Raw genomic sequence first — 27947 nt, 5'->3', positions numbered from 1 at the left:
CTGAGAGTAGCTTCCCAAAAGAAAATGCAGTATTTACATAGCACTGTGTCTTAAGCAGTATATACGTCATATACATACACCTACTCTCAAAATACATGACCATTGCCAAGAACTACATTTGACAATATTCTTCCATCCTCCAGAGGGAGATTTGCTTTCACAGCTCAGCAAAGACTGCCCTAGCAGTCTTGAGCTATGCCACAGACATTAAATGACAGCCAAAAATCAGTAATGAGTCCAGAAAGCATAATGCAGACAGTGGAAGTGAAACAGCATGGAATGGTCAGACCCAATAGGAAATTGGATGCAAGCCTCCACACACAGGTCAGCCTGGAGCTGGGACCCTGACCAACCCTTCCAGACACCCCACTCACAACTCCACCAAGCTGCAGAACAGCTGCTGAACACTGAAAAAAACAACCCAGCTTTGTGTGGAGTAAGGCTATACACTTAAAACAGGGTAAATTGTCAGAAAACTGCAGTTGCAAGGGCGTTTGCCGTGATGTCCTTCAAGAGCATGCCATATCTGTGTGCACTAGGCACATCTGCCAGGTGCTGTACTGCTGGTGTCACAGAATCACAGAATTGTTAATATCGGAAGAGACCTCTGGAGATCGTCCAGTCCAACCCCCTCCCAAGACAAAGTCACCTAGGGCAGATCACATGAATGTGTCCAGGTAGGTTCTGAACCTCTCCAGAGAGGGAGACTCCATAACCTCCTCGTACAGCCTGCTCCACTGCTTTGCTGCCCTCAGTGTAAAGTTCTTCCTCGTGCTCAGGTAGAACTTCTTGTGTTTTAATTTATGGCCATTGCTCCTCATCCTGTCACTGGGCACCACTGGAAATAGCCTGGCACCATCCTCTTGGCACCCTATTTTGAGATATTTACATGCATTGATGAGATTCCCCTCAGTCTTCTCCAGACTGAAGAGGCCCAGCTCCTGCAGTCTCTCCTTCTAAGAGATCTCTCCATCTAAGAGATGCTGCAGACCCATAATCACCTTTTTGACCCTGTGGTGGACCCCCTCCAGTATGACAGGGCAAGGTGTTCAAAAAGCGGCTGTTGGGAGGTTTCTCCACGATGTTTTTCAAGAGCACAGCACACTCGTGTGCACCAGGCAAGCCTGTGGGGTGTGGGACGCAGCCCTACCCTGCCGGCTCTCCAAAGGAGGGCGCGGGACAAGGCTGGGCTGGGCAGGGCAGCTCAGCCTACGCCGCGCCCCTCCACCCGGGGCACCACTTGGCGGGCTTCGTCCCGCCACATCTGCACCGCGGGGCGGCCGGGAAGCTCCCGCCTCTGCCGGGGCCACAGCCGCTCTGCCCCCGCCCTGAGGGGAGCCTCGTCCCGCGGAGCCCGCTCCCTGCGGAGCCGGCACCGAGCAGCTCCGCTTCCCCTGCCCACCCCGCCATGGCGGCGAGCGACTCCTCCCGGCATGCCCGGCATTTCCCGGCCGTGCTGCCTGGAGACGGCGGCCGGGGCGGGGCGGGGCGGGGAGGAGCGGGGCGGGAAGGGGAGGATGCTGCGGCCGCCGCGGGGCGAGGCGGCGGCAGCGGCGGCAGGAGTAGCGGTACTTGGCGGCGTAGAGGATGCGGCGGCGGTGGTGTCAGCAGCAGCAGGCGGAGGAGCGGGGAGCGATGCGGTGCTGCGCGGCGGGGCCGTGGCCGCACAGCGCCCTCACCACGCTCCTGCTGACAGGTCGGTCACGGCGCGTCTCCCCGCGGCGAGCGGTGGCGGGCCCCGCCGGCAGCGGCCGGCCTGCGCCGCGGTGCTGCCTCTGCTCGGGCTTCGCGTCCGCTCCCGGCGGAACCGTCCCTCCCGCCTCGCCCTCCGGCTGCGGCTGGCTGCGCGCCCCATTCCCGCTGCTCCGTGCCCCCTGTCAGCGCGATGGCCGGGCTGTCCCAGCATCTCCCCGTGCCGCGGCTCCGGCGGCTCCCGGAGGACGCTCCACAGGCGGCGCGGGGATGGCGGCCTGCGCGCCCCGGGACCGCCACAGCCCCTCCCGGCACGGCGGGCGCGGCGGGGCCCGGACTGAGGGAGCCCGGGGGCGGTGGGTGAGGCCGGAGCGGGAGTGCCGGAGGGCGCGGGAGCCGGGCCTGGCTCAGAGCCGCTGGATGGCGCGGGAGCCTCCGCTCCCGGGGACTGGGCCGGGCCCGCTGCGCTCCTCCGGTGCCTCGACCTGGTGCCTGACGCGAGAGACGGGCTGCTGTGTGTACGGGGGTGTCTTTTGTGTTCCCCTTCTTCTCCGTTACTTCCCCTCTTGACCACTTAGTCCAACCGAGCCAGAATTAGGCATTCAGAAAAAGTCTTGATCCTGGTCCCTAAAAGCTAAATAATAGCTTTCATGCAGGTTCTTCACCTGCAGGTTCTTCACAGTGAAATACATCAAACAGCCAACACTTAATAGCAGCCCAGCCACAGGATTGCCTTTGTTACACCAAGAGTAAGTTAACAGCAAGAAATCTGTTGGGGTTATTTTGAGTTCTGAGAGGTCAGTGGTGTGTTTTCTGCAAGCAGTCTGCTCTGGATCCTCTTCAATAGGATCTAGGTACCCTCTGAGTACTTCTTTTACTTATGACTTCTTTTACTTGTCATAGCTTTGTAGCCACAGAACTGACATGAGGCACTGGATATATTAAAGATGTGGTGAGAACTTAAGTGTGAAGTTGTTCAATGCGAGGATAAAACCTCATTTGTTAGATGCAAGACAAGACTCCTTTTCCCTTATGCAGAAATTTTTCCTACCTCTTCCGCCTTCCCCTCCATGACTGATTGTGGGATAGCAACCAAGGAAGAACCAGGACAATTGAGAATAAGCTTTCAGTATCAACTGAAATAATGTATTTTACGAAGGTCAACTAAATGACCTTCTAGAAACTGAATTGTGAGCTTAATCCACAAGTCCTTTCCAGGCTACCTGGTAAGGGAAGAGGTCTTTCATGATAACTTTTCCACTTAGACCTTTCTTAGGTTCGTTCAGTGAGATTTCATTGGTTAAAACAGAAGAATATGTGGTTTGAAACTGATGTAAAAAAGGAGGCATGAATTTAGTTCATGTTTCTTTTAGTTCAGTTACATTCTTTTAAGAGATATCTATATGAAATTTGTGGAGATTTGTTGTATGTTCGTGATCTGAAAAAACTGTCCCAGGAGCTCACCTGAGCTCCCCTTCATTCTTCCTAAGTAAAGAAGTTCCAACCTCATCTGCTGCTCCAAGATGCATTGCCCAGCATGAAAATCCATTCTTTTGAATCCTGTAAACTTTACAGTACTGCAGCATTACTTAACAAGGCAAGGGATATCTGACAGACAAAATGGCATGTGAGAAGTAGCACAGGACTTGTAAATAGATTTCTTTTCGTTTTCCTCGACTAATATGGATTAGTTTTTCCCTTTTGTGTTGTAGCACTTTATCTATAGAAGAAAGTTTACTTATGATTTTTGCATTTCTTAAAAATGCATGACAAAAGGCTTTCTGGAGGAGGAGAACTGCTGTCAGAAGTCAGAAGGGTTGTCTGCCTCTCACTTCTCCCTATCCTCCTTGAGGCAAAACATCATTTCATCATCTGGGAATTTCACAAGAATTAAGAATTTAAAGGTTGTAAGAGTGATTTCAGTTGCTCCTAGGGGTCTGGTATAGTACTCAAATTGAAAGTATTGACTCCCAAATGCAAGCTGATGGTGCTCCACTGCAGGGAAAACATGGGACTTCATTGTGAAAAGTGATATATAGGATTAAGCATTTCTACTAGAAACTAGTTAGGTGTTCTTTGACTCTAGCTTTATATAAGAGACTTCCTAGAAGTTTGCTGAGTTACACCAACAGAGCTGTCTGTCATATTAATTTGGCAGAGCAATGAGTTGCCCCCATATTGTGTATCTGCAGAGAGAGCAGTTATCAAAATTTCTTTTGAGTGACTGTGGCCAGTGGTTTTGCCCTGTATTTCTGCACTTAGAATTAGTTGTCAGTGCCCATATTGTCCCTGGAACCCCAGTTTATTTGTTGTAGAGAAATGGAATTGCATTCTCCTTTCCATATAAAGGGGTCAAAATGAGGAAGAAGCTCATTAGTTCTCACTTTTCAAGCTGTGGTTATGTGGTCACATTAATTTGTCATAAGGCTGCACTGCTGCCAGAAAGCATTCTCCAGCCCTTGCACAGCTAGGGATTATTTGCTGCTTTCCCTGGTGACAAAGAAACTAGTACAGTGACGCTGTGGATTGGGTAACCTGGCTCAAAACTAGTCGACCCACAGGAATAGTTCACTGAAGTCTAAGTGCTGCCCAGGACTGGTTTGGGATTGTTTCCACTGGTGTGCGCTGGGTGATGCAGAATGTGCTGGGAACGCCCCTTTTGAGCAGGGCTGCGGACATGCCCATTTAGAACAGCTGTGAAATCACTGCCTGGGGCGGCACCCAGGAGGCTGAACCCATCCCTGCCCTTGCCCTGCTGTTGACAGCAGAAGTGCTGCTGGCAACGCTCCTCTGCTGAGCCGCGCCCTGTGCCAGGAGGCAGAACATCTCACAGACCCTCTGGTGCTCTCAAGCTAACAGCACAGCACACCTGCCCTTGTTCCTGTTGTGCTGCAAGCATAAGGGCAGAGAAGCAGGTTTCCTTCACAGAGCCTCTGGAAGTCTGCCTGCCTATGAGGATGCTGCCTGCACTACTAAGCTCAGTCAGGTCAATACAATCTACTGTCAATAGGTACTTTCTTGAATAAGTAATTACAGGAGGGGAAAAGGTAGCTGTTCCATTAATATGCTTTTCATTACAGAAACATATTATTTATAGGCAGTACATGGAGACATCTTGGAGGTCCTAAAGCCAGACAATAAGAAGTCAGCTTTATGGCAGGAGATGTAACTGCTCAGTGTGTAGAGAGGCTTATTTTTGCTCTTTAATGTTTTTAGATTTGGTTGGAAGTTCATTAAAATACTTCAGGAATTGCAGCCACTGAAGTAAAAAACCTTTCTTTAGAAGAAAGATTATTTCCGATCAAAGAAAGAAGTTATTTAAAGCCTAGACAAGAGTATCTGGGTTTTTTTCAGTATCTGAAGAGCTTTTGAATTCTTCCTGAATACAGGGTGATAAATTTACAGTAGTCACTATGAGTGTAGAGTATCTTCCTTGGCAGACTTCTCGATGAAAGAAGAGAGTTGCTGGTTTTGATTACTTCCACAGGAATTTGAATCTGTATCTTGTATGTTGTTACAATTGCAACACAAACAGCCGAAATGTCTTTTAAATGTTGGTTATTTTAGTGACTGTCCAAGCTATGAAAATGAGAAGTTAGAAAGAACAACCTACTGAGCAAGCAGAAATCTTAGTGTATTGAAACCAATGACTTTTCTGAATTCCTTAGTGTTTCAGAACAATTGCCACCTCTGAAATCTGGAATGCAATTGCAGGGATACCCTGATAGTTCATATCAAAAGATAATAGAAATATGTGAGACATCCTGGAATAGCAGGCTACCAGGGTGGCCTGGTCACACCCCCTTGGTTACACTCAGGCTGGGACCACAGGAACTGACAATGTTTTCCTCACCTTGGTGGAAATGCTAACCTAATTTTTCTCTTGTCAGGCCTGCAGTAGGAGGGAGAATGGTGGTGGGTAAATGCTACTGTTAATAAATCATGAGGGTTTTGTTCTCCAAGTAGTTAATTTGTAGCATTCCCATGAATGCTAATGCTGAAGTTTTAACAGTGAGACTGATAAATGCTTTATTTGGTTACATTACTTCAATGATTTAGGAGAAATATTCAGATGTTGCAGTAATCAGTGGATAGCACAGGAACAGATGGAAACCCATTGCCTACTGAACAAAGATTAATAAGAATAGAGCCGAGAAACATTCCTGGGGTTGATTTGGACTTTTAAACAGCTTCAATGTACAGGGACCTGAGCAATCTGTGATGGAGAACTGATACAAATTAATTCCTGTTTCTTACATAGTAGCTGTTGTTGAAAAGGGTTAGAATATATCCAGTTTCAATGTGAATTTCCACTGAGACAATCCCTTCCAATTAATAGTAAATTTCTGCCACGTACTAGCTAGTAGGCAAGAGGACTGTGTGGAAGTTGGAAGAGAAGGGAGAGTAGGTGGGTGCTGCAACTTCTGCCTGCTTTAGTGGATGATGTGACCAGCTGGGCAAGTATCCAGTGCGGACACCAGTGCATCCTCAGTAACTGCCTGGCTACAAGCTCTGAGTTCAGCTGTGGGCTATGCACCTTGCAGGTGGTTCTCTCTTCACAGATGTTTCACTTCAACTTATGGTGTCATTTTCTAACTGTTCTGCTGTGTGGTTCTCAGCAGTCCTTCAGAAAAATGTGCTGTGTATGAATCTGTACTTCCAGCTCAGAATTCAGAGGAAGGAGGACCAAGCTAGATGGGATATGCAGTAGAGGAGGGCAAGGGTAGCTTTGTGCAGTGGGGTTGTGCTGTAAGAGAGTAAGGGGCAGTGTAAGCATGGCCAGAGGCCCTGGTCTGTGGCATCAAAGTAGCAAGCGTGTGTTTATGTCAGGTCCCAGGGCAAGGTGGAGGTGTAGGGGAGAGGGGAAGTGGCCGGCTTTGGTAGCTTGAGCTGTGTGCTGCTTTAATAGTAGGAGAGATGGGCTTGAGATCCTACTTCAAAGAAGGAATAAGAGGATAGGTGGAGGTGCAGGATACTGCTTGGAGGTCAGAGTGCAGTAAAGCAATGGGGAAGGTAAAATTGGTCCATGATACTTGTGTCCTTTTATGATTGTTGTGTGGTCAGAAATTGCTGTGAGTATCCACTCTGTTAAATATTTGGTTGTTAAATCTTATGCAAATATACTTTTAGAAGGGGAAGAAAAGAGCATAAATTAATACAAATGTGATTTTTATTTATAACCAACACAACTATAATTAAGGTATAATTTAAAGAAAACATGATTGGAGAAAGAAGAAAAAACTGTGATATGCTTCACCTGGGCATATTCAAGTCCCAGGCACAGGGCTATGAAATGCTCCTGCTGTTGAAGGCAGTGGTGGCTTCTCCAGCAACTGTGGCAACATGTGTAACAGACTGAAGAGCCTGACACTATTAACATTCTTTTCATCGTGAGTACAAGGCTGATTAAATTAATTCTAAACTGTCTCTTTGATAAAATGCATAGTTTGAATCCCTGCATTCTGTAGTATAAGGTCTCTTTTGTCATCTTTTAATCATATTCAGAGCTTCCCAGAGCCTTCCTCGTGTTGTCAGTTGCTTCTTGAAGGCTCTGCTAGACACAGCATTTGAGCAGTGATCATATCTGTGTCAAGTACAAAAATAAAGTCTGCTTGTTCCTCCTTGATGTTTCTGTTTACATGTCAGCTGTTCTAGCCAGTGTTCTGGTGAAAGCTCTGTTCAACCTGACTTACATCTCTAGGCTGTTACCCAAGCTGAGCATCCCTGAATTGTGTGCTCACAGTATGTGTTTGGCATGCTGATGCCTTTGTTCCTGCTGTGCAGTTACATTCTATTCTATTGAACTGCACATCACTGATCACCTTTTTACAGACAATGCAGACTCTTCTGTCATCTCTATTATTTGTCAGTCTCCTGGCCTTTGTTTTTACCTGCAAATTCTATCAGTATATTTGATACATACAAATAATTCTTTTTCTCCCCATCTCTCTCCGGCCTCTCTTTCTTTCACCCCAGTTACATAAGGCTAATGCCAAAACTTTGTGAGACCCACCAGAAAACTCATGTAAGAGATTAACTTTTTAGCAGCCCTATTCTCTTGCTTTTCACATCTGTCATTGGAAATCAGTTCAGTGGTGATGTATATGAAAACATCACACTATAGACTCTAGGATCTGAAAACAGGCATACTGGTTACTTTTCCACTTCCCTTATGAAATGCAGCATAGCATGGAGAGGTAGACAGGTGACTTCTTCAATCCACACAGCCAAACCTAGCACAACTTGGAACCCAAATGAAAGACACTTACTGACCATTTATATTGAAAAACACATTGTGGAACTTGTCTTTATTTTTTATATTTTTTAAATTGCATTTAAATGTGCTAAAATGATTTAGTATTTACTTTTCCAGTAAAGTGTTAAGTGACAAGCTGTATAGCTAAGGGTAATGTTATTATTGCTGTCTTTATCAAGAAAAACTTGTGGGCTCACCAAAAGTGTCAAAAAAGATACATGAAATTCTTAATGAGGATTAAATAAGGACTGTGATAAGCATAATAACTTTGACAACTCTAATACTATTCTCCATTTAATAATTCAGTTATCTAATCTTGTATTAATTGTTTTGTCTGGTATTGGTGCTGGTTTGTAGCTGACAAGCCTCTGATTGCCCAGCTCATACTGTTGGAATAATGGAGCAACTTTATTTGATCTTTTTAGGAATTTCTTGAATTTTTCAAGAATTACTAAAATTTATGCAAAGTCCTATGCACTACTAAATTTTATAGTCCCTAAGATGTTATTATATTAAGACTTGCAATATATGCAGATCAGTCCAGCAGGAAAAAAGTTGTTAGAAACGTTATTGTGTTGGTATGGCAAATATTGCATTAATCAAATTATTAAATTTAATAAATAACTAAAATTAAAAGTGCATTAAAATTCATTTAATTACACTTCATCCTCAATTCAGTTTTAGATGTTTTGTGTGAATTATCAATAATAGATATCTGTCCTACATGTGTGGATTGAGTGTGGTGAATCTTTATTACTGCTTAAGCCAGATCTGTTTGGCCTCCTGAATTCTGTTTGAAGAATGTCTTATCACTAATTTAATAGTTGCCTGGTGTAGCAGGTCAGAAGTTTCCACAGATATTTAGGCTTCTTTCCTGTACTGTGCATGTTTTCCAATAAGTGTTCATTTCTTCCTGCAGACTGGTGTATCTGTACACAGGTACTGCTCCTTGATGTTTCTGGTGTTGCTTTTTTTACAGGGATATTAAGATGCTAGACCAAAACCATCTTTGATCCAGGGTTTGACATGAGTTCTTACTCCCAAACTATTTCAAAACAAAAATACCTACTCATTATGGCCACTTTCCCTTTCCTAGCATCTGACTGCAGTTCCTTCCCTCTGCACTTTCAGCTGGCATGTAACTGTACAGCTGGCATACCTATTATTCATCCCAGAAGAGCAGGAACAAAAAGTGGGAAGTGAGGAGGGAGCTTTCTCAGGCACTTCTGCTGCTGGGGAGATGGAATCTTTCCGTCAGCTCCACAGCTGCTTTCTGTCTCCAGTAATCATTTGCTCCTCACTGCATTTAAAACTTCCACCTTCAGCTGCATGGATCCAGCTGATTTCAGGCTGTGTTCTAGTTGTGTGGGATGTAGGCAGCCATTTTTAATGGGTTCTCTTTTCAAAATTGATTATTGGTTATGCCTGCAAGGCAATCAGCCCCATGTGTCTTTATATAAGCATCATTATAAAAGCAAAACTTGCTTACTTTAATTTTCCTACTTTAACCAAGATATACCACTCCAGTGAAAGCTACTTTATATATTTTTGTCTGTATGTGAGCTTTTGTCTGTGCAAATAGATTTATTAGACAATGCTCTTCTTCATCTTTGTTATCAGTACAATTATGTCAGCAGAAGTGTCTGCAGAGGTTTAAGTATTTAGTGTAGACTTAGCTTATTTGGAAAAATGGTGTCAAAAAGATTATGGTCAGAAATATTATTGTATATTTATATACTCAAAGCAAATGCCTCTGGTTTTTTTGACCTGTGGTTCCTAAACTTTGACTAAAACCAAAACATGATGTAGAAGGTGTCTGATCCCATCTGATCAGGTTGTTTGTGGCAGTCTGTTGATCTGACTAATTTTTTTTTTTTGCATTTGTTTTATTGTGGAAAGCTATTTTGCTAAGCTCTGCTGATGGCAGTAATGGAACTGTTAACTGGACGACTAAGCGAGCCCACAGTTATGTTATCAGCAGAATAAAGGCTGTTCAGAAGAATGGTGAGTTTAGGTTGTAAATTTAAATACTCTGTTGGTTCAAGCAAACCTGCTTTTAATGTTACTCTTGCTTTTCCAGTCATGTCCTTGTTTTAGGAGTAGGGTGCTATTTTAAGGTAAGTAATTTGGAAAACTTTACATTTCTTCAATCTTCAAATATTCACAGACCTGTGTGTTCTTGTTACTCTCCCCTGACTTTTCGTGTTCCTGTAGCTTTGCTTGAAATAATGGCTGTGTTTATACCTAATACTGCACATTTTCTTATCATCGCTGGTTGCTTGAAGATACCTCTGCAGTTTGCTTAATACAGTAACTTCTCTGTAACAATTTTGAAAAGTCTTCTCACACATGAATGTAAAAAGACTATTTTACTCTCATTATTCAAATACACATCAAATTCTGTAGCTAGTGCACACTGGCTGAGAAGAAGCTTACCACTGATTGCTCATCTTGGCAAGCAATCTGGATTGGCGTCCAAATCAAGTTATTTCTGGAATTGTTCTTCATCTGCTAAATATCAGTGGGGAGAGAACCAATTGAAATTTCTAGGGAAAAAGAACAAAAAACCTTCAGGTGAATTCTTTCCTGAGGAGCATCAACATACAGGCTGCAACCAACATGGTGAAACTGCTGAAATTTCTGGAGATGGAGGTTTTCTGCTTCTGGTAACAGGGCCTGGGCTGCAGGCTGATAAAATCCTGTCTGGATTCCTGGCTGTGCCTGTGTTCAAGATGTCTAAGGAGATTTTGGGATCTACAGAAAGTCCTCCAAGTGATCTGGAAACAAGAAAGAAGAAAGCAGTGCTGTGAAGGTAGCCAATTCTAGCAGGGATCTGATGTGATCCTAATGAAGATTTTTTATTTCCCATGATTAGTTTTACAGAAGCTTTTCACAGTTCCTGGGACTTTTATCTACCACAGGGAATTTGCCCAGACAATTCACAGCTGGCAGTCTGCTGCATTAGATTAGTATCTATTTGCTAAGTATATTCAGTTTTGTCCCTAGATCACCCCAGATGATGATTACACGTTCATCTCCAGTCTGTCTCCTGAAAATAATCATGGGTTTTAAAAGCTCGTGAAGAAAGTAGCATTTCACTTGTTTCATTATTGAAAAGCTAGTGATAGCTGTAGCAGACTGAAGACTCATCATTTTCCTTCTTTTTGAAGGTTTTGAAGAAACTTCTTGTGGGGAAAACAAGGAGGGCATCTCTGACAATGAGGGCAAGAACTTCTGAGTTTTTAATCACCATACTTGTGCCATAATGTTGTGTTTGTCCTTACAAGATAGAACAGGTTTCTGAGATTTTTTTCTTCTGGCAGATGTTTCTAGACTTCCACCAAGATCAGTGTTTTATAGCAGCATCAAATCCTTACTGATGTACAGCAGGGAATGTCTTATTGCTAGGAATGAGACAGGCAGGCCTTTAGTGGTGGTAATAGGTTTCCTATAGCAGGCAAAATAAGTGTTATATGTTTTTTATGCTTGTTTTTTTCCTGAAAGAATTGCTTACTGAGAAAAAAAGCACATTTCTTTTTCACTGTTCTTCCTGTTTGAAATGAATTTTCATTGTAGAGGAAAAGCATCAGAAATGGAAAAATTATCTTTTCTAGATATTTGATGCACCTTCAGCCAGCCACCATATTTTGGCAGCTCTTTGTTCTATTAATGTTACTTTTTCAGCTTTTCTTGAAAATATTTTAAAGGAAATTAGTTAACTTCCTTGTGCTGTTTATGGCTCATTCACAGAATTGAGTGCAGAGGATTTTTGGATAATAATTTACTAATTTTAAGTAGGTAAATCAATGATCTTACTGTACATAAGTCTACATGATGAAAATGACACTCTTTTGTTAACCACACAGAATTGTAACAATTCAAATTTCAGGATTATTTTAATTTTTTCACTAAGGTAAAATTATTAGAAAGGTGCTCTGTTCCGTGTTGTGTTAAAAGTGGTTTTCAGAAAAGCAGATGCTGTGGAATGTGATCAGTAGTATATCCAGAGTTATATATTCTGCAACATTAAGCTTGAAGAGTGGGGAGTATGTACATGTGGAGGTCTGCATTACAAATGGCTGCATCTCCTCTCAGCTGCCTCTGCAGTCCATGGAGGACTAGTCAGTGTAGCCTGGAATCTAGGACATGATTCATCTCACTTTACAGGAGAAATCAAATAAATCAACCCCTAGAAGCATCTGTTTCTTCTCCACTGACTATAAAAGGAGCCTCACTAACTTAGTGGTGGATGTTGTTTCTGTAGACATCTAAAATTAGGTGAGAGAGATTCCACTCAGAGTACGTGGTGCGAGGGCTGGAATGCCAGTGATTAATGCCTAATTAATGGTGCCTTTTTAAGCAGATCTCAAGTAAGAAAGTTGGTATAATTATAAGGCTGGAGAAATTATACCAGGATTAAAAAATTACACCAGCATTGAAGAATTACATGGGCTTTATCCACATTTCAAATGTGTCCTGCTTATTGATCCAAGGTTGAAATTAGCACCTCTGGGACCTACAGCTTTGTTCCTATCAGTTTGTTACAATGTCTCTGAAGTGTCTTTTGGAGTCTGTCTTCCCAGTGACAGCACCTCCAGGCTGTATGGCCTATAATTTGCTTTTGGAGATGTGATTCTTCATGAAGTTTCTTCCAGCTTGGCAAGCAAGGCTGGTAGCTGTGTGTGGTTGTCTGTGGCTTACCATCTTTATCTTCTACATTTGTAATCTTCATCTCGCTGACAAAATCTATTAGCAGTGATCAATTCTTTTAGGGCATTAAATTAAAATTCAGTAGTAATAAAATTAGTAATATGAGCTACAATCAATCTTATTAAGACACCTTGAGTAACTCCTGTTAAATCAGTATTCTCTGTTTATACTTACATTTTGAAACTTATTGATAAAGTGGCTTCTTATCCATCTAATTTATTGTAATGATTTCTTCAGTCTTCTAATTCATTAAAAGGTGCATGTAGTCCTGCATCAAATGTGTTATACCTAAAAAGCTATGCCCTTGTCAGCAAATTTTGTACTAGATAAAAACCACCTTATTGCTTTTACATATGCTGATTGTTCTGAATTTTCTTTAATTTTTTGATCCTCAGTCCTGTAAAACATGGCTTCACTTTTTTTATTTGGAATCAGTTTCACCTGACTGGCCTATAAATCCCCTTCTCCTCTCATTTTATCCTTCAATACCAGCCCAACATCTTCAGTAAAGAGCTCTCTAACCAAAAGTTTGAGTTGTATTTTACCCTGGTGGTCTGAGAAAGTCTAGCTGTAAGAACTCATAGAAATCAGTTGAAGTGACTTGCTATGTCCTTTTCTGCACAAGAAGTGAAAAATCTGCCATTTCTGTTCAGTGGGGAATGACAAAAAACTGTTGATTGGTAAGGTTCCCGTGTGTTTCTCTGTTGCTTTCTCTATGTAAAATATCAGAAAAACATGGTTATGTAATTCATTTAATGTACTTTTATTAATGTAATATTAAAAATAAACCAAATATAAAATTACAATAGCCTTCCTCATTTTTTTAGTTACTATAAAAATGAAGAGCTCATACAAATTTTGAAATCTTGACATAGGCAGTTTTGTTTCTTGCAGTCTTGGAAAGGATCCTGTTGGGCAAAGAGAGGATTTGCTCTGTGTTCTGTTCTTAAATCTATGTAACCTTTTAAAAATCTTATTAACAGGTGCCTAATATTTGTTGCTCTCCTTCTCCCAGATGCCTGCATTGCTGTTGAAATGCATGAAGTTACCTAGAGCATGTCTCATTTTTGCCTTTTTTCTGTCTCTTATCTCTCCTTCTGCTTTTCAGTGTACACAATTCTGTCTAAGGTGCACTCTGATCGGAATGTATACCCTTCTGCTGGAGTTCTGTTTGTTCATGTTTTGGAGAGAGAGTACTTTAAGGGGGAGTTTCCTCCTTACCCAAAGCCTGGTATGAGATGCTAAGATCTTCCATATTATATGCAGATACAGAAAAAATATTGTTATAAAAAGTTGAAGTCTTATTAAGCAAACCTTGTGGTTCAACATATAAGATAAACAAGACAGGTTTTAGTTTCTATTGAAATATCTTAAAATGAAATAAAATATGTAGTCCTACACTTCTAAAATATTCTAGTTTGTGATTGTTTGGGAAAAAAAATGCATATAATTGTATATTGTGAAAAAAATGTACTTAATTTGGGAAGGTGTAGCAACCCATTATATATATCTGATATTAAGAAGTGTTTTATCACTTTTGCATTAAATATGAAATTGTGGAAATTGATGTCTGTTAAAAATGCTATTTATCTGGTTACTGTTTGAGACATAGTATGTATCAGGCTATATGAAGGAGCAATTTGAAAGCATATAGTAAATATAAAACAAAATAGAAGATTAAATCAAATATGAGACTTCATAATACTGTTTTCTTTCATTTTTAAAAATAGTCTTTTGACTTCAGCCTTCTTCCTATATTTAGGAACAGTTTAATTTTAATAAGAAGATTGGTTTTAGAGAAGGAGCCGTGATTTCCTAAGTATGGTTTTGCCATACACTAAAGCTAAAAGGCTGGTCACCACAGGTTAGAATATGTGTTAGCAGTCTGATAGGGGTGGGAAGAGAGAGTGCATTCAGCCGCACATGCTTATCAACAATGAAAAGGAATAACTGTATCCAGTTTATATAAATATGACTATTTTCCTATAACAGGATAATAGGAAAAACCTATGTACAGTGCATACATAATCAAAGCCTGTTTCACTAGTAAACTTCTGAATTTATTTGGGAGTGCTGTTACTAAGACTCACTTTAAAGAAAAAATAAGCTTCTGTTAGCATTGGTTAAATTTTGAGTAAACATGAGTAAACCCAAATGTTTTTGAAACTTCAGCTCTTTGTAAATTGGGTGTTTTTCCTGACACAGATACCTGAGTCTTAATTTATGCCATGGTGACTGGCAGAGTGAAGTTTGCCTCCGTTCCAGTTTTCTCTCAGTTTTGGCACATAGGTGGAAGGAGCTTGGAAATTTTACTAATGATGGATTGTCTTACAGTTGCAGCCTCTTGACATTCATGTGTTTCCAAGGCAATAGGAATCTGATTTCAGATCCTTTGAAATTGAACTGCTGTTTCCACAGAAAATTGTGATTATGTCAGAAATTCACTGTGAAGTCAGGTGTTGTCATGGTACTCTTATTTTTGTTTGCTGAGCTGGATCATTGTCATGGCCTGCCTTGACAAAGGAAGGGCAAACCAGAATGTGTCACAGGTGACTTTTGTAATTTTCCCCAAATCATTTGTGGTGCTGGGAATTTGTTTAGAGCAGGGTGCTGGTAATGCCAGGTTGTGGGTTCAAGCTGTACGTGCCATTCACTTAAGAGTTGGACTCCATGATCCTTGTGGGTCCCTTCCAACTCAGAATATTCTGTAATTGTGAATCTGTGATTCTGATTGCAATAGATTAGATTGCTGGGATGTCCTGAGAGAATTGTGAGGGTAGTTGTGTTACACCCAAGTACTGGTTTGGTCTGGTTCTAGTTCATTTTACTCAACCAGATGTGGAAATGTGTACCTGAAGACTGGATAACACATCTCAGTCTCTCTGTCCCTCTCTGGAGGAGATGAGAGCTGTTCATTCTTCACTGGGCTCGGTTTCTGCTTTCTGGGCCAGCCTGGCTGGTATCTCCTTTCATCACCTGTCCTGTAATGCTGTTGCCCTCTCAGAGGTGAGTTGGAGTGCAGGGCAGAGGTGTCTGTGCAGGCTCAGAATGGATTTGACTTGAGTTCTGTGCCTCAGCTGGACACTGCCTTGGTGGTGAGGATTTGGTAGTGTTCAGGCCTGATCTCATTTACAAAAGCTAAAATAAGCTGAAGTAAAATCCAGACTTCTATAAGAGTATCAGTAAGAACCAAGGTACTGGTTTGACTTGAGGGGCTTTTACAGCTGGACCACTGTATTTAGTAGCCATCAGTGGCTCCAATTCACAGGAATGACGGATCCTTTTTTGAATTAATCTGTTCTCTAAATTAAAATGATTGCCAGGCTGTGGGTGCCAAAGACCTGTATGTGTGTCCTAATGCTAACAGAAGCTTTCAGGCATTATTGATTATGGAGCCAGTCTATACAGTACTTTGAATACCTGGATCCATCATTAAAAACATCAATGAAAGTAAGTTGGGAGGGGAAATTAAAGGACTGAAACTTTTGTGCTTTTGCCTGTAAGAAGGTTAGATGCTTCAATTTGAGGTGGAACTGTCCTCTAAAAACCAGACCCACTAGTTACTGAACATAAGCATCCAGTTGGCCAAAACTCTAGGAAGCATCTGCACATTTATGTCTGCAGTTGGTTACACTTTCCAGGTATGAATTTGTTAATACCTAGAAGTGCTAAGTAATGGTTCACTTATTTCTGATATGGTAAATGTTAGCAATTTTTTTTTTCTTCTTCTTAGAAAGGTTCAGGAAACAAGTGAAACCAGAATATGACGTCCTAGTTGAAAAATTAAAATCAAAGCATTTAACATTTTCTTGTAAATATTCTAATATAATTTCTCTTATCTAGGTGAAATAAGTAATGATCCTATAACATTCAATACCAATTTAATGGGTTACCCTGACAGACCTGGATGGCTGCGCTATATCCAAAGGACACCGTACAGTGATGGAGTGCTCTATGGCTCACCGACTGTGGAAAACGTGGGCAAGCCAACCATCATTGAGGTATTTGCTTTCAAAAGTTCAAAAATACATATTTTGGTTTAGAGTGTAAGGTTCAGAACTGTCAACAAGTTCCCCCTTGTTTTTTAAGAGTTAATTGCTATTTCATATTCAAGTTTTATTCAAAATACAGAGAAAAAGAAAACTTTGTAAGCAGCTGTACTTGAAGAATAACTTAATCATAACTTTGTAACATTCAACCTAAATATGGGTCAGACTTTTCCCCACTAGATGAAAGTGTTCAGTCAAATAGCTGTTGTGGGGTTTTTTGTTTCTTTGTTTTTGTTTGCTTGATTGAGGTTTTTGGTTTGATTGGTTTGGTTTTTTTTCAATTATTTTTCATCAAATATCCCCCCATTCATTATTCATATTTCTTGATATTTATTTTATTTTTTTAGCACTTTTATGAATTTAATTCATATGAGTGTAACAATGACAAAACTGTATTTTTGAGAGTTAGCTATTCAAATGTTTTAAAGTACTAATTATTCACTGAGCAGGAATTCAAAAGGGAAAAGGGGCAATATCTTCTACCATGTATTTCATAGACAGCAGACTGAGGCACTGTCACAGTGTTAAGAAATCTGCACAAAATCTGCAATTTTGCTGCTTCAGCAGTATATTTGTCTTAAACACTTGATGAGTACCTTTTTTTTTCTAAATTGCATTTGATGTAGTTTTTCTTCCTCAAGAATGATAGCTCTGAATGTTAAGTTATACTGCAGCTAGTTTCACCCATATTTAGTTTTGTACCCATGATTCTGTTTTGATTTCAGCAGGACTAATACCATCTGAGAACTGATCATGTGCAGAAGTTCTTACAGGCTTTGCTTAGTTTTATTTAGAGGAAACCATTATTTGAAATTGACAGTTTTTAAATGGCATGTGCTTTTAGATTCTAGCATCTTTATCAAGACCTCCATTCTAAGCATGACCCCAAGCCATATTTGAAGTAAATCTTGTCTAGCATACAAATTAATTCCTTGCAGTTCAGTCTTAGATGTGGCTTTTGAATTAATTTTGTGATGTGTGAGGAGGGCAGATGGCATTTGATCTCTTCCTAGTGCCCTCTGAGAGGATTGATTGCATATTCCTGGCCTGAATATAACTTCCATCATGTTATAATTCCTGAGGGGATGTCATGGGGAGCTCACTTAACTGGAGGACACCTCATGATGAGGAGAGCCTAGCATTATGCACAGCACTGCAGTAGGGCAGGTAACATTCTGACAAGCTCCTTTGAAAGCTGTGCAAGGACAGTTTGTGTCTGAATGAATATTCAGGACAAGGCAATCTCTGCCAGGCCTGCCTGTGGTGTGTGGGCCATGCTGGCAGCTCCCTCTGCTGGAGTGCAGGCTCACAGTGGCTACTGCCCTGCTCCTGTGCAGAGCTTGTATGACCAGGGGTTTGATTTTCTGGGTATTAGTGGTTCAGCTGGTGTTGAAGAAACCCTTTGAAAAATGAGCAGAATTAGAGCTAGTGAAATCTCAAATTTATTTTCTGTTAATTTTATAATGAAATTGTAACATTCAATGAGGTCTGATTGTGTTGGGTAAGCTTTTCCCTCTCCACTTAAACAAACCTGCAGCAGATACTCCACAGCATTTTCCCTTTTCATGCAAATCCTTTTAAAGAAGTGCAACATCTGTTACTTTTTTTTTGTTTATTAGCCAGTGTCACAATGGTTTGTGGTTCTGTTTGCTGAGAAGCAACATCGTTCTATCACTATTGTCACTCCTCTGCCTCTCCTTTACTCTTGAAATGAGCGAACTGAAGGCTAAAATTAGAAAGAAAATTAGTTTTTTTCCGTTTATTTCATGAAATATTTATCACCTTGCAGGGATAAAAAAGATAGAGAAGATAATTCATAATTATACTGATAGCCAGCCTTGCTCTGTATTTCTTATGAATGATCACTTAATAGTAGTACAACCTTGGAGTTGAGTCACCACTGAGAAGTAACCACTTGCATGCATTTCAGGTATCCTAGATACTTTAGATTAGTATCTATTAGTACTAACTTTTAGATTAGTATCCTTGCTTATTTTATTCATGAAATTGTATGTTTCAAAAGATTAGAGTCACAAATGTTGCATCTACCTTCTAGTTTTCACTTCCCCTACATTTGCAGGTTCTAGGACAGGATTTTTTTTAAAACTACTTCTATTGGAGCATTATTTTGAATCCATTCGTGGAGTGAGGCTTCACTGGGGCCAGAGCTAAAACTAAATAGCAGTCCCAAAGATGAGAATTCCTGGCATCACAACACTTTTTTCTTCAAAAAAACCTCTCCATGTAGTTTATTTCCTAGGAGCTAGCGGTGAATTTAGGTGTTACAGTATTGATGGAGGTGGGGATTGGAGACTGCGTGGGGAAATGGAGAAACCAATCAGTTCTTGTGGTGGTTCTTAAAGATAACAGAAGAGAAAGAATACACATGTATGGCAGACCACTTCTATCAGGACCAAAATATATTATTTTCACATATTCATTAATTTTATTTGGCTCTAGACTGGCCAAGAAAATTCCAATATCCTGACATGAGGGTAGTACTGCAATAAATAATTTGACCTTACCTTTAAATTTTATCTTAGTGAATGAATATTCATATGTTTCAAAATGAGGAGGCAAAGTACTTAAAAATTGATAAGTATTTCTAAGTTACCAATTTAACTTTCACTGATGTTTCATTTATATAATTTTCATTTTTGCATTGTTTTGTAATCTTTTTCACTCTAGATCACTGCATATAACAGGCGTACCTTTGAAACAGCCAGACACAATTTGATCATTAATATAATGTCAGCAGAAGGTATGTACAGAATATAGCTGATTGTATTTTTAACTGAATCAGCAAAACCCTCTTATGGGCTCCTGCTTTTGAAGATAAACATTGTAAAATAGTTGTCTGGTATTCAAACTAAACATAGAGGAACAGGGGAGAAGTAAGAGAATTTTTTCTGCTTTAATTCATTTTGATTTTTTGATTCAGGTTATTTCTGTCATTCAGGACTGTTTTTTTTCACTCACAGTAAAATGTTTGCATCTTTGTTTTTCATTAAAGTTCTGATTCCAATTTCCCTTGTCTTTTCAAAGAGACCTTACATGAAGGATTTCACTCTTTTTCTGTTGTTTAATTTTCTTAGTTCTATGTGTACCTTATGCAATGAACACTCGTGTAGGCAGAGTCAGAAAACAGCAGTTTATGGCATATATGGACATTTGGACTGTAAAATTAGTTCTCTTTGTCACATTTACATTCTGCAGTGTCATGAGCTGGAATCCATTGTTGCTGTGGATTGGTTTTGACCCCCAAATTAGCAGGAATGTAGTTATATCTGTTTAATGAAGTTTTAGCAACTGAGACTCTTTTCCTCTAGTCTGCTTCTTCCCTGTTGTTTTATAAATAACTGAAGGTTTTCAGCTCAAGTAGCAGCTAATGGTCTATTGAACTTAACATAATCACAGTAGGTTCAAAATTGGCTAATTCAAACACAAGATTTTTTGAAAGGTGAATCAATCTTAAAGTAGTATTAAATTAATCATTACTCCAGATATTTTGAAAATTTATTTTTGGATTTATGGAGCCTTTGTTTAATGCAACACTCTTTTTCATCACGGGTAGATTTTCCTTTACCGTATCAAGCGGAATTCTTCATAAGGAACATGAATGTAGAAGAAATGCTGGCAAGTGAAGTTCTGGGGGACTTCCTTGGAGCAGTGAAAAATGTGTGGCAGCCAGAACGCTTGAATGCTATAAACATTACTTCAGCCCTTGACAGGGGAGGGAGAGTTCCACTTCCCATTAATGACATGAAGGAGGGGTAAGCATATGTCAGTATGATGGTTTTGCTTCACGTTTTTTTTTTTTATTACTCAGAAGCCCAATATTTTTTCAAGTTTTCTAAATACTTTGCAACTGTTGTTTTATGTTTAGAATTAGATATGAAAAGTTTACTCATGTTTTGAGCCCCAGTTAGGAATTTATTGTGTTAGATATCACTATGACAGGGCACAGTTCCTATATATGGATGTTATAATCCAAGGAATACTAATAAATTCCGTTAATTATAAATGAGTTGGTAGTAAATATGTTTTTCTTGTAATCCCAGTTTTCTTTCTGAGCAGTCACTTGGCATGCTTTTCAAGCTTTTAACCTTTCCCAATTCATTAAACTCAAAATTTTGAAGAAAGTTATGATAGAGCAGAGACACTTCAATTTCTGAGAGCAGTTTGCATGTAACAGTGTAATTTTTAGCTGTTCTCGCTAAGTGAGTTAGTGATTCAATGTGTAGTGATTCAAGAGCACTGTTGACTTTCTTCTGAAAGTCATAAGGTGTCTGGGGAGCTCTGGTTACTGAGTGCAAACTGCTGCAATGGACTGGTTCCAGTTGTGATTTGGAACCATAAATACTGTTCTGAACAGTAAGGATTCAGTTTTTTCAAATATGGTTCTGACAGTGCTTTTCCCTGGTGAAAGTGAAGATGCCTAGTTATTTTTAGATAATTTTTGATATTTTGGAGTCAAATAGTATCTAAGAAAGGGGTGAAGGTTCAAAATACAAGATGTGTGCAGAAAAATACTGGCTTTTTCAGAGCCCTTTGTATCTCTGAAGTTTTTGAGCATATTGAAAGAAGTAAAGTACTTCTGTACTAGCCAGAGTAATGGCAGAGTCACTTAATACAAATGGCTACACTTCAAATATTTAGTTAGATAATGCCTACTGTAACAAGTGGCATCTGGGACCTAATTTCTGTTTCAGAATCCATTGGTATATTATAACCTGGTGCAGCAGACTGTATTTTACAGCAGTGTTCCATATACCTAAATATGACAATGAATAATACAATCAGTGCAGTAGCTCTTATTTTATGTATGATAATGCTAAATTAAGTATTAGGTTTACCTTCAGCTTTCAGTGTTCTGAAGCAAATTTTCTTGGCCATGCATACCTACAGTATAGAATGTTTCAGAAGCAGCTGGGGGTTAGCATGTTCATATAAGAATATCTGTATTAGGTTTAGCAATAACTAGTCATTGTGAGTTTCTTTTGAAAGCATGGGAAGAAACTCTCCAAAAAGTCCATGATGAGTAAGATTAAAGATTTCCTTAAAACAAAATGATCAAATGATGTATTTTAATACAATTTTCAAAAATAGTGCTGATTTACTTACATGAGGAAGCCACACTTGGAGCTCTTTGACTTCATAGAAATTGGCACAGCTGATGGTATTGAAACATTTACATTAACAAGCAAACCAGAATATGTTGTAATAAGCAGCTAGGAAAGTTGTTTTGATTTCAGTCTGTTACTTGTATGCTGAAAGAGATAAAAGTACACTATGAAGGAAAATTATTTAAAAAAGTAATTTCAATCTTTAAATAACAGCTGAATGTTACTATGTACAGCAATAATATTTGGAAGAGTACATCATTGTCCTTTGGGGATGTGTGAGACATCCTGCTGGTCTGTCACTCATCTCTCTCTGCAGTGTGTATGTGATGGTTGGGGCAGATGTTCCTTTCTCTTCGTGTTTAAGAGAAGTGGAAAACCCACAGAATCAGCTGAGGTGCAGTCAAGAAATGGAGCCTGTAATAACCTGCGATAAAAAATTTCGTACTCAATTCCATATTGACTGGTGTAAAATCTCTCTGGTGAGTTATTTTATTATTGCATAACAGTGATGTTTGTAGAAGTACAGGTAAGGGTTTTGCCAGTCTGGTCAGACAGCATTGCCAATTCCACTTTATTGTGATTGATATTTTCTTCCACCTAGCAGACACTCTTAAGATTGTGAAAAGATTTTGATATGTAGGCTAAATTCTGTTAGAGTTGAGCCCCAGTGAAACCACTGTATTTGTTTTCACTAGCAGTGAATTCTATAACTGGCCAGAGTACTCCAGGGCTTAAAAAAGTAAAAGTAATGAGAGGTATAGTTCATTAATTCAGAATGCTGCTAGTTACACTTCTCTAAAAAGTGTGTGCATAAATACATGTTTTCTCAGATTGTGATTCTACACTGACCAATTAATGCTATGCAGTTAAACTGTTCCTGAAAAATGTCTAAAACATATTTTATATTAAAAATTAAATAGAAAAAGGAATGAAAGTAATGCTGACTACTTAAATAATAAATAGGAACATTCTTCTCAGTGAAATGCAAGAAAAAAGGTAACCAAACACCAGACTATTTGCCATGAAAGGAGAATAATTCCCAGAGAGGCTTTTTAAGGTTATTTTCTTTTTAGTTCTTGTAAGGAAAATCAAGAAATAATACAGTATTGGAAGATAATGTTGCAGATAAATCTGAACAATGATGGTGAAGGTATATAAAATAAACTTAGATGGTTGTTGAGCTGCTTCAGACATCACCCAGGAGGAAGCTGAAAGGGAGATATTAAACACTGGATGGAAAAAAAACTTACTGAGTATAATGAAAGGTATTCATACACAAATTGATTGGATAACTTCCAGTCTTTTCTACCTATACACTATAAATTAGGAAAGGTTCTAGAAGGTTGGCAAATACCTGTCTCAAAAGAATACCCAGATTATTTGCTTTTTATTGGCTTTCTGTTGAGAAAATGTAAAACGTCCATGTGTATACAGTACTACTTACAAGCACCTGAAAAATAGCAGAAGGCAGCTGGTCTTTGGCAAGAACAAACTATGTCCAGTCTTCCATTTCCTTCTACAAGGAAGAAGTAGAACCAAGGCAGAGCAGCAAATGTCATTCCTTCTTGGTAAGGTTTTTTGATACTGTCTCACAAGCAAGCTCAGGAACATGGCCTAGGTGAAGTTAGGAAGAGCTGGTTGGTAGCCATAATCATAGCAGAATTAATAGTAATTCCTGGCCTATTCCTCATTAATAGCTGGATGATGGAATGTGCTTATTTAATTAAATTTGTAGTTCCCCATGAAAGTGAAAGGATCTGCAGGTGCATTGAAGGACAGAAAGGTCCTGAGAAATTGGAGAAATAGTCTTGGAAAAAAAGGATGAATTTTTAAATAAACAGCAAAGGGATTGTGCACTAATGCAAGAACAGTCAGCTGTGCCCATGGAGAAGGAAAAGAAGCTGGTTAGGAGTCCTTCTTCAGAAAAAAATGCCTGAAGGGCATTGGCTCATAAACTAATCAGGAAGCAGCATTGTCACGCTGGTTTGAGAGAAGCAGAGATCACCCTGGGATGTGTAACAGGAACAGGCTTTCAGAGAAGTGTTATTTTCTGCAGCAGCTATAACACAACCTTCTGGAATTCAGCACTTGTTTTGGCTGTGTGCCACAGTAACTGAATTTAAGCTGTCTTAGGGGTGTTTACTGTTGCCAGCAGCATTTCTGCTGGAACCTGCTACATCAGAGGGAAAAGGGAGCCAAGCTTCCCTCTATTTAATCAGTCTGCTTTTCACAAGGCAAGCTGAGAGACAGGAATTCTCCCCAGATCTATGGGCTGGGAGGGAGTTGAGCTCTGTTTCCCATATCCACAATTTAAACGAGTGATAGAAAATAGAGCCATCATATCATCATCCTGCCACTGTTGATGAGGTGGTGTTGGCAGTTAGCAGCCAGTCAAAGAGTGGGTTTAAGTTTGGAGGTCCCACATTCTGCAAGGATGGGCAATGTAATAAATGCTCCACTTGAAGCTGCTCTCTGACAGCTTGTTCTCACACTGTGTATGGACTCCTGTCAGTCACATCAATAAATACATATTTTTGGTGCATTGTTAGGGTTTGAGATTCAGCTAAGCAGCCAGGTGGAACTCAGTTTACCTAACACAGAAGATACTCTGGAATTAATGAGCAGAGAATACATCAATTTCTGTTAAACAAGCACTTACATGTATGTGTGTGTGTGTGCATGCACACATTTGAGGCTCAGCAGGATTTCTGGAATTTCATAAAAATCTCTTCACCCATTGCCTAAGCTGTAATACAGCATTTTATGACTTGAAGTGTAAATGATAAAGAAGTGACCATCATTTTCAAGATTTCTCAATGAATAGTCAGACAAAAGGTCAAGCATGTAAGCAAATATATTTCATTTGTATTAATGATTTGGAGATTAATGATCTTAAAGCTAGCACTGATAAAATTTGACCGTAACATGTAAATGAAGATAACAAAAAAAATGGATGCAGAAAATTAAGTCATCTGGGAATGGCAGTCAAAAGCAATAGGAAATTTAGCAACAAAACTGGTTTGTATTTATGGGATCATTGGGTACAGACACATACACAAAAATTGTGACCAGGAATGCAGCTTTTGGAGGCTAATTGAATTTGTGTGAGGGAGACAGTGAGCTGTCCTTGGCAGCTCAGTTGATGGCTCTTGATTTTTGAGCACTGGATGTAAAGTGTGATATGAAGGAGAAGGAGGAGGAAGAACACTGTAGCAATGCGACTTTTCATTTTTGCCACCTTTATACAAGAGAGGACAGTATTGTCATTTAGGAAGACTAGTAAGAAATTGATTAATTAATCAAAAAGAAATCAAAATCAATTAATTAGTTTGCACTAAAGATGTTTACTAAATCTGCACTCAAATACTGTTGGTGTGAGATATGCCTAAAATTAATCTGTAAAAGACATGGTATCTCTGCTAGGCACAAAAGAGAGTAGTAATATTGTAACATTATGTATCACACTGATCAGAAGCTTCATAAAATGTAAGCTTCTATTATTTAAAAAAAGTGGTTGGATTAAATTGTCTAGAATTTGTAAAATAAGTAATATGGATCTTTTTAGGTTATGGTTAGTTAAATACCTGCCTGTTTTTACATTATGCTACTTTGTTATTTAATAGTCTTTTTTTCTTCTTCTTTTTTTTCCTGGGTATTAGGTTGACAATACAAAGCAAGTTTCCACCTTTCAGGAAGTGGTTCGTGGAGAGGGAATATTACCTGATGGTGGAGAATACAAGCCACCTTCTGATACACTGAAAAGCAGAGACTATTACTCGGATTTCCTAATTACACTGGCAGTGCCCTCGGCAATAGCACTGGTGCTGTTTCTAATACTTGCCTATATCATGTGCTGCCGACGGGAAGGAGTGTGAGTACTTGAACATTCTAATAAGTAACTCTTGATTTTTCTAAGATTATAATGCATAGAAGGTTATTTGTTAGAATATCTCCATTCAGTTCATTGTAAACATTTAATACAGGCCAAAAGGTATCTGCTTGTAATACTGACCTATTTGACACTTGAGCAAATGCACTGATTTCAAGCAAGTGGATGTAGGGCCTTCAGTTGTTCTAGAAAGGGTTAAAATACTCAACATATGCACAAAACTCCCCAAAATCTCCACATGTGCACAGCTCTCCAAAATGCCTCCAGCAAATAAAATAGTAATAAAGGATCATTGCTTCAGGAGAATATTAAGTAATTTCTAAAATGCTAACTTTCATAATATAAACCTGGTTAAGGGGATTAACTGAATTTAGACATTGTCAAAGAAGAACACATAAAAGGAAAGCAGCAAGTAACGTGATTTCTGCCATTTCTTACACAAACTACAACTTCATTTTGTCACAGAATTTCTTTTAGCCAGAAGCTTGTTCTTTAACCTGCATTTTTCATTTCCCTGTGTGTGTGTCTGTGTGTGTCTGTCACCACTATCACATCTCTCTACGTGCGTCCATCAAGGCCTCATCATAAACCCCGTTGCAAATGCTGCCAAGCTGCGTTTAGCAATAACCTTGTCAGCATTTCTACATCATGTACTGTTTTCATCATCAGATAGATTAATGTTCCAACTATCAATGCTATTATTTAATTCATAAATTTTGTTTTGTTTTTAGGGAAAAGAGAAACATGCAAACACCAGAGTAAGTGTCTTCTTTCCTGTTATTTTTCTTTTACCATTTAATTTTCATTCTCAGTAGCTTGCCATGCTTCATACATATGTGTCATAATCTTCTCTCATTCTCTCTAATTCATGGTTTAATTCATAAATGTGAAAGCTGCTTTTAAATCAGTCTTGGCAAGGATAGAAGACCACAATAAAAAGGGTTTGAAATTAAAGACTGTAATCCAAAATAAAGTAGTGCTGTTAGAATAAATATGTTAATATGCAATTAATACTCCTCGTTATTGGGCTTCCCAGCCTGTCTCTTAAAGGCAGTGAGCAGGAAAAGAAATAGCCTGGAAGGTATCCAGTGCCTATAATATGGAGTGTTTTAAAATTAATTTACAAGCTTTTATGAATCTACCACAGGAATCAGGAGTTAACTGAAATTAAAATGAAACCAATTGCAGCAAATAAATGGAACATCAGCCACAAACTGCACAGTCTTGAATCCCATGAAAAATATCTATTCAGACAGAAAAATCTAATGGAATAATTACTGCCTTAAAAATTAAATAAATATTTATTAATTTAACTATGTGAAGGTTGTAATTGTTGCACTGTAGTCTGGAGCATGTATCAAAGTCCTTGTACTTTAATAATAATAATTGTAAAATTCTCTCTGTTTTGATAAAGCACTTAAAGTATGTATTCACTATTTTATTTCCTTGTGACACAGCATCCAGCTGGTGCACCACAGTGCTATTCAGAAATCCACCAAAGAGCTCCGGGACATGTCCAAGAACAGGGAGATCGCGTGGCCGCTGTCCACGCTGCCCGTGTTCCACCCGGTGACGGGCGAGATCGTCCCGCCGCTGCACACCGACACCTACGACAACACCAGCATGCCCCTGATGCAGACACAGCAGTAAGTGTGCACATTCAGCTCTGCCTCTTCATGCCCTGCAGGACCTCACTGCAGGTCCCTGTGCTTGTCCTCCCAAATGTGTTCATTGTGGGAGGATTCAGTAATGACTCTCCAGTTCAAGATTGCTCTGATGTTTGCATTTCCAGCAGGAAGAAAGGCCTTCTGTTATAAGATTAAATGGCTGGCAAGAGGCTGCAGGCTTGCAAGAGGCTTGGAACAGATAGATTTCTGCATGTTTTGGAGAAAAACTGCTTTTGACAGAGGATTCAATTAAAACTGTTCTATTTTAGACACCCTTCAGGGTTCTGGTGTAAAACTAATCACCAAATCTGTGGTAGTTTTATACCAGAAAATCCAGACTTTGTAAGTGGTTAGTCATGTACCTGTCACACATGGTTTGTGTTTGAAACGTTGACATTGAACAGAACATACTCCATTACTCAGATAATTCAGGCTTGCCAAGAAAAACGCTCCTAGCTCTCTCCCGTTTCCATTGTTGTCTCTCACTTTCCACAACAGAAACTAGAAAAATAATTAATTCTTGTTCCTTAGAGTTCATTTATCAGTAACTTAGTGAAA

The 27947-nt window shown here is 39.6% G+C and overlaps 1 protein-coding gene across 1 annotated transcript in view; it reads left to right on the top strand.

Moving 5' to 3' along the window:
* Positions 1-1053: 1053 nt before the first annotated feature.
* SGCE (sarcoglycan epsilon) overlaps positions 1054-27947 on the top strand; it is a 35411-nt gene continuing 8517 nt past the window's right edge. Inside the window, 11 exon segments of the mRNA XM_014269391.3 lie at positions 1054-1583; positions 1585-1696; positions 9848-9952; positions 13767-13889; positions 16502-16659; positions 19396-19468; positions 20282-20480; positions 22150-22312; positions 25493-25704; positions 26454-26480; positions 27180-27368. Coding sequence (XP_014124866.2) covers positions 1434-1583; positions 1585-1696; positions 9848-9952; positions 13767-13889; positions 16502-16659; positions 19396-19468; positions 20282-20480; positions 22150-22312; positions 25493-25704; positions 26454-26480; positions 27180-27368 — 1511 coding nt within the window. The 5' untranslated portion in view covers positions 1054-1433.

Source organism: Zonotrichia albicollis, chromosome 1 (genome assembly GCF_047830755.1).
Source record: "Zonotrichia albicollis isolate bZonAlb1 chromosome 1, bZonAlb1.hap1, whole genome shotgun sequence".
Classification (NCBI taxonomy): Eukaryota; Metazoa; Chordata; class Aves; order Passeriformes; family Passerellidae; genus Zonotrichia; species Zonotrichia albicollis.
The sequence above is the reverse complement of the archived record's forward strand: the minus strand, read 5'-3'. Positions and strand labels throughout refer to the sequence as shown.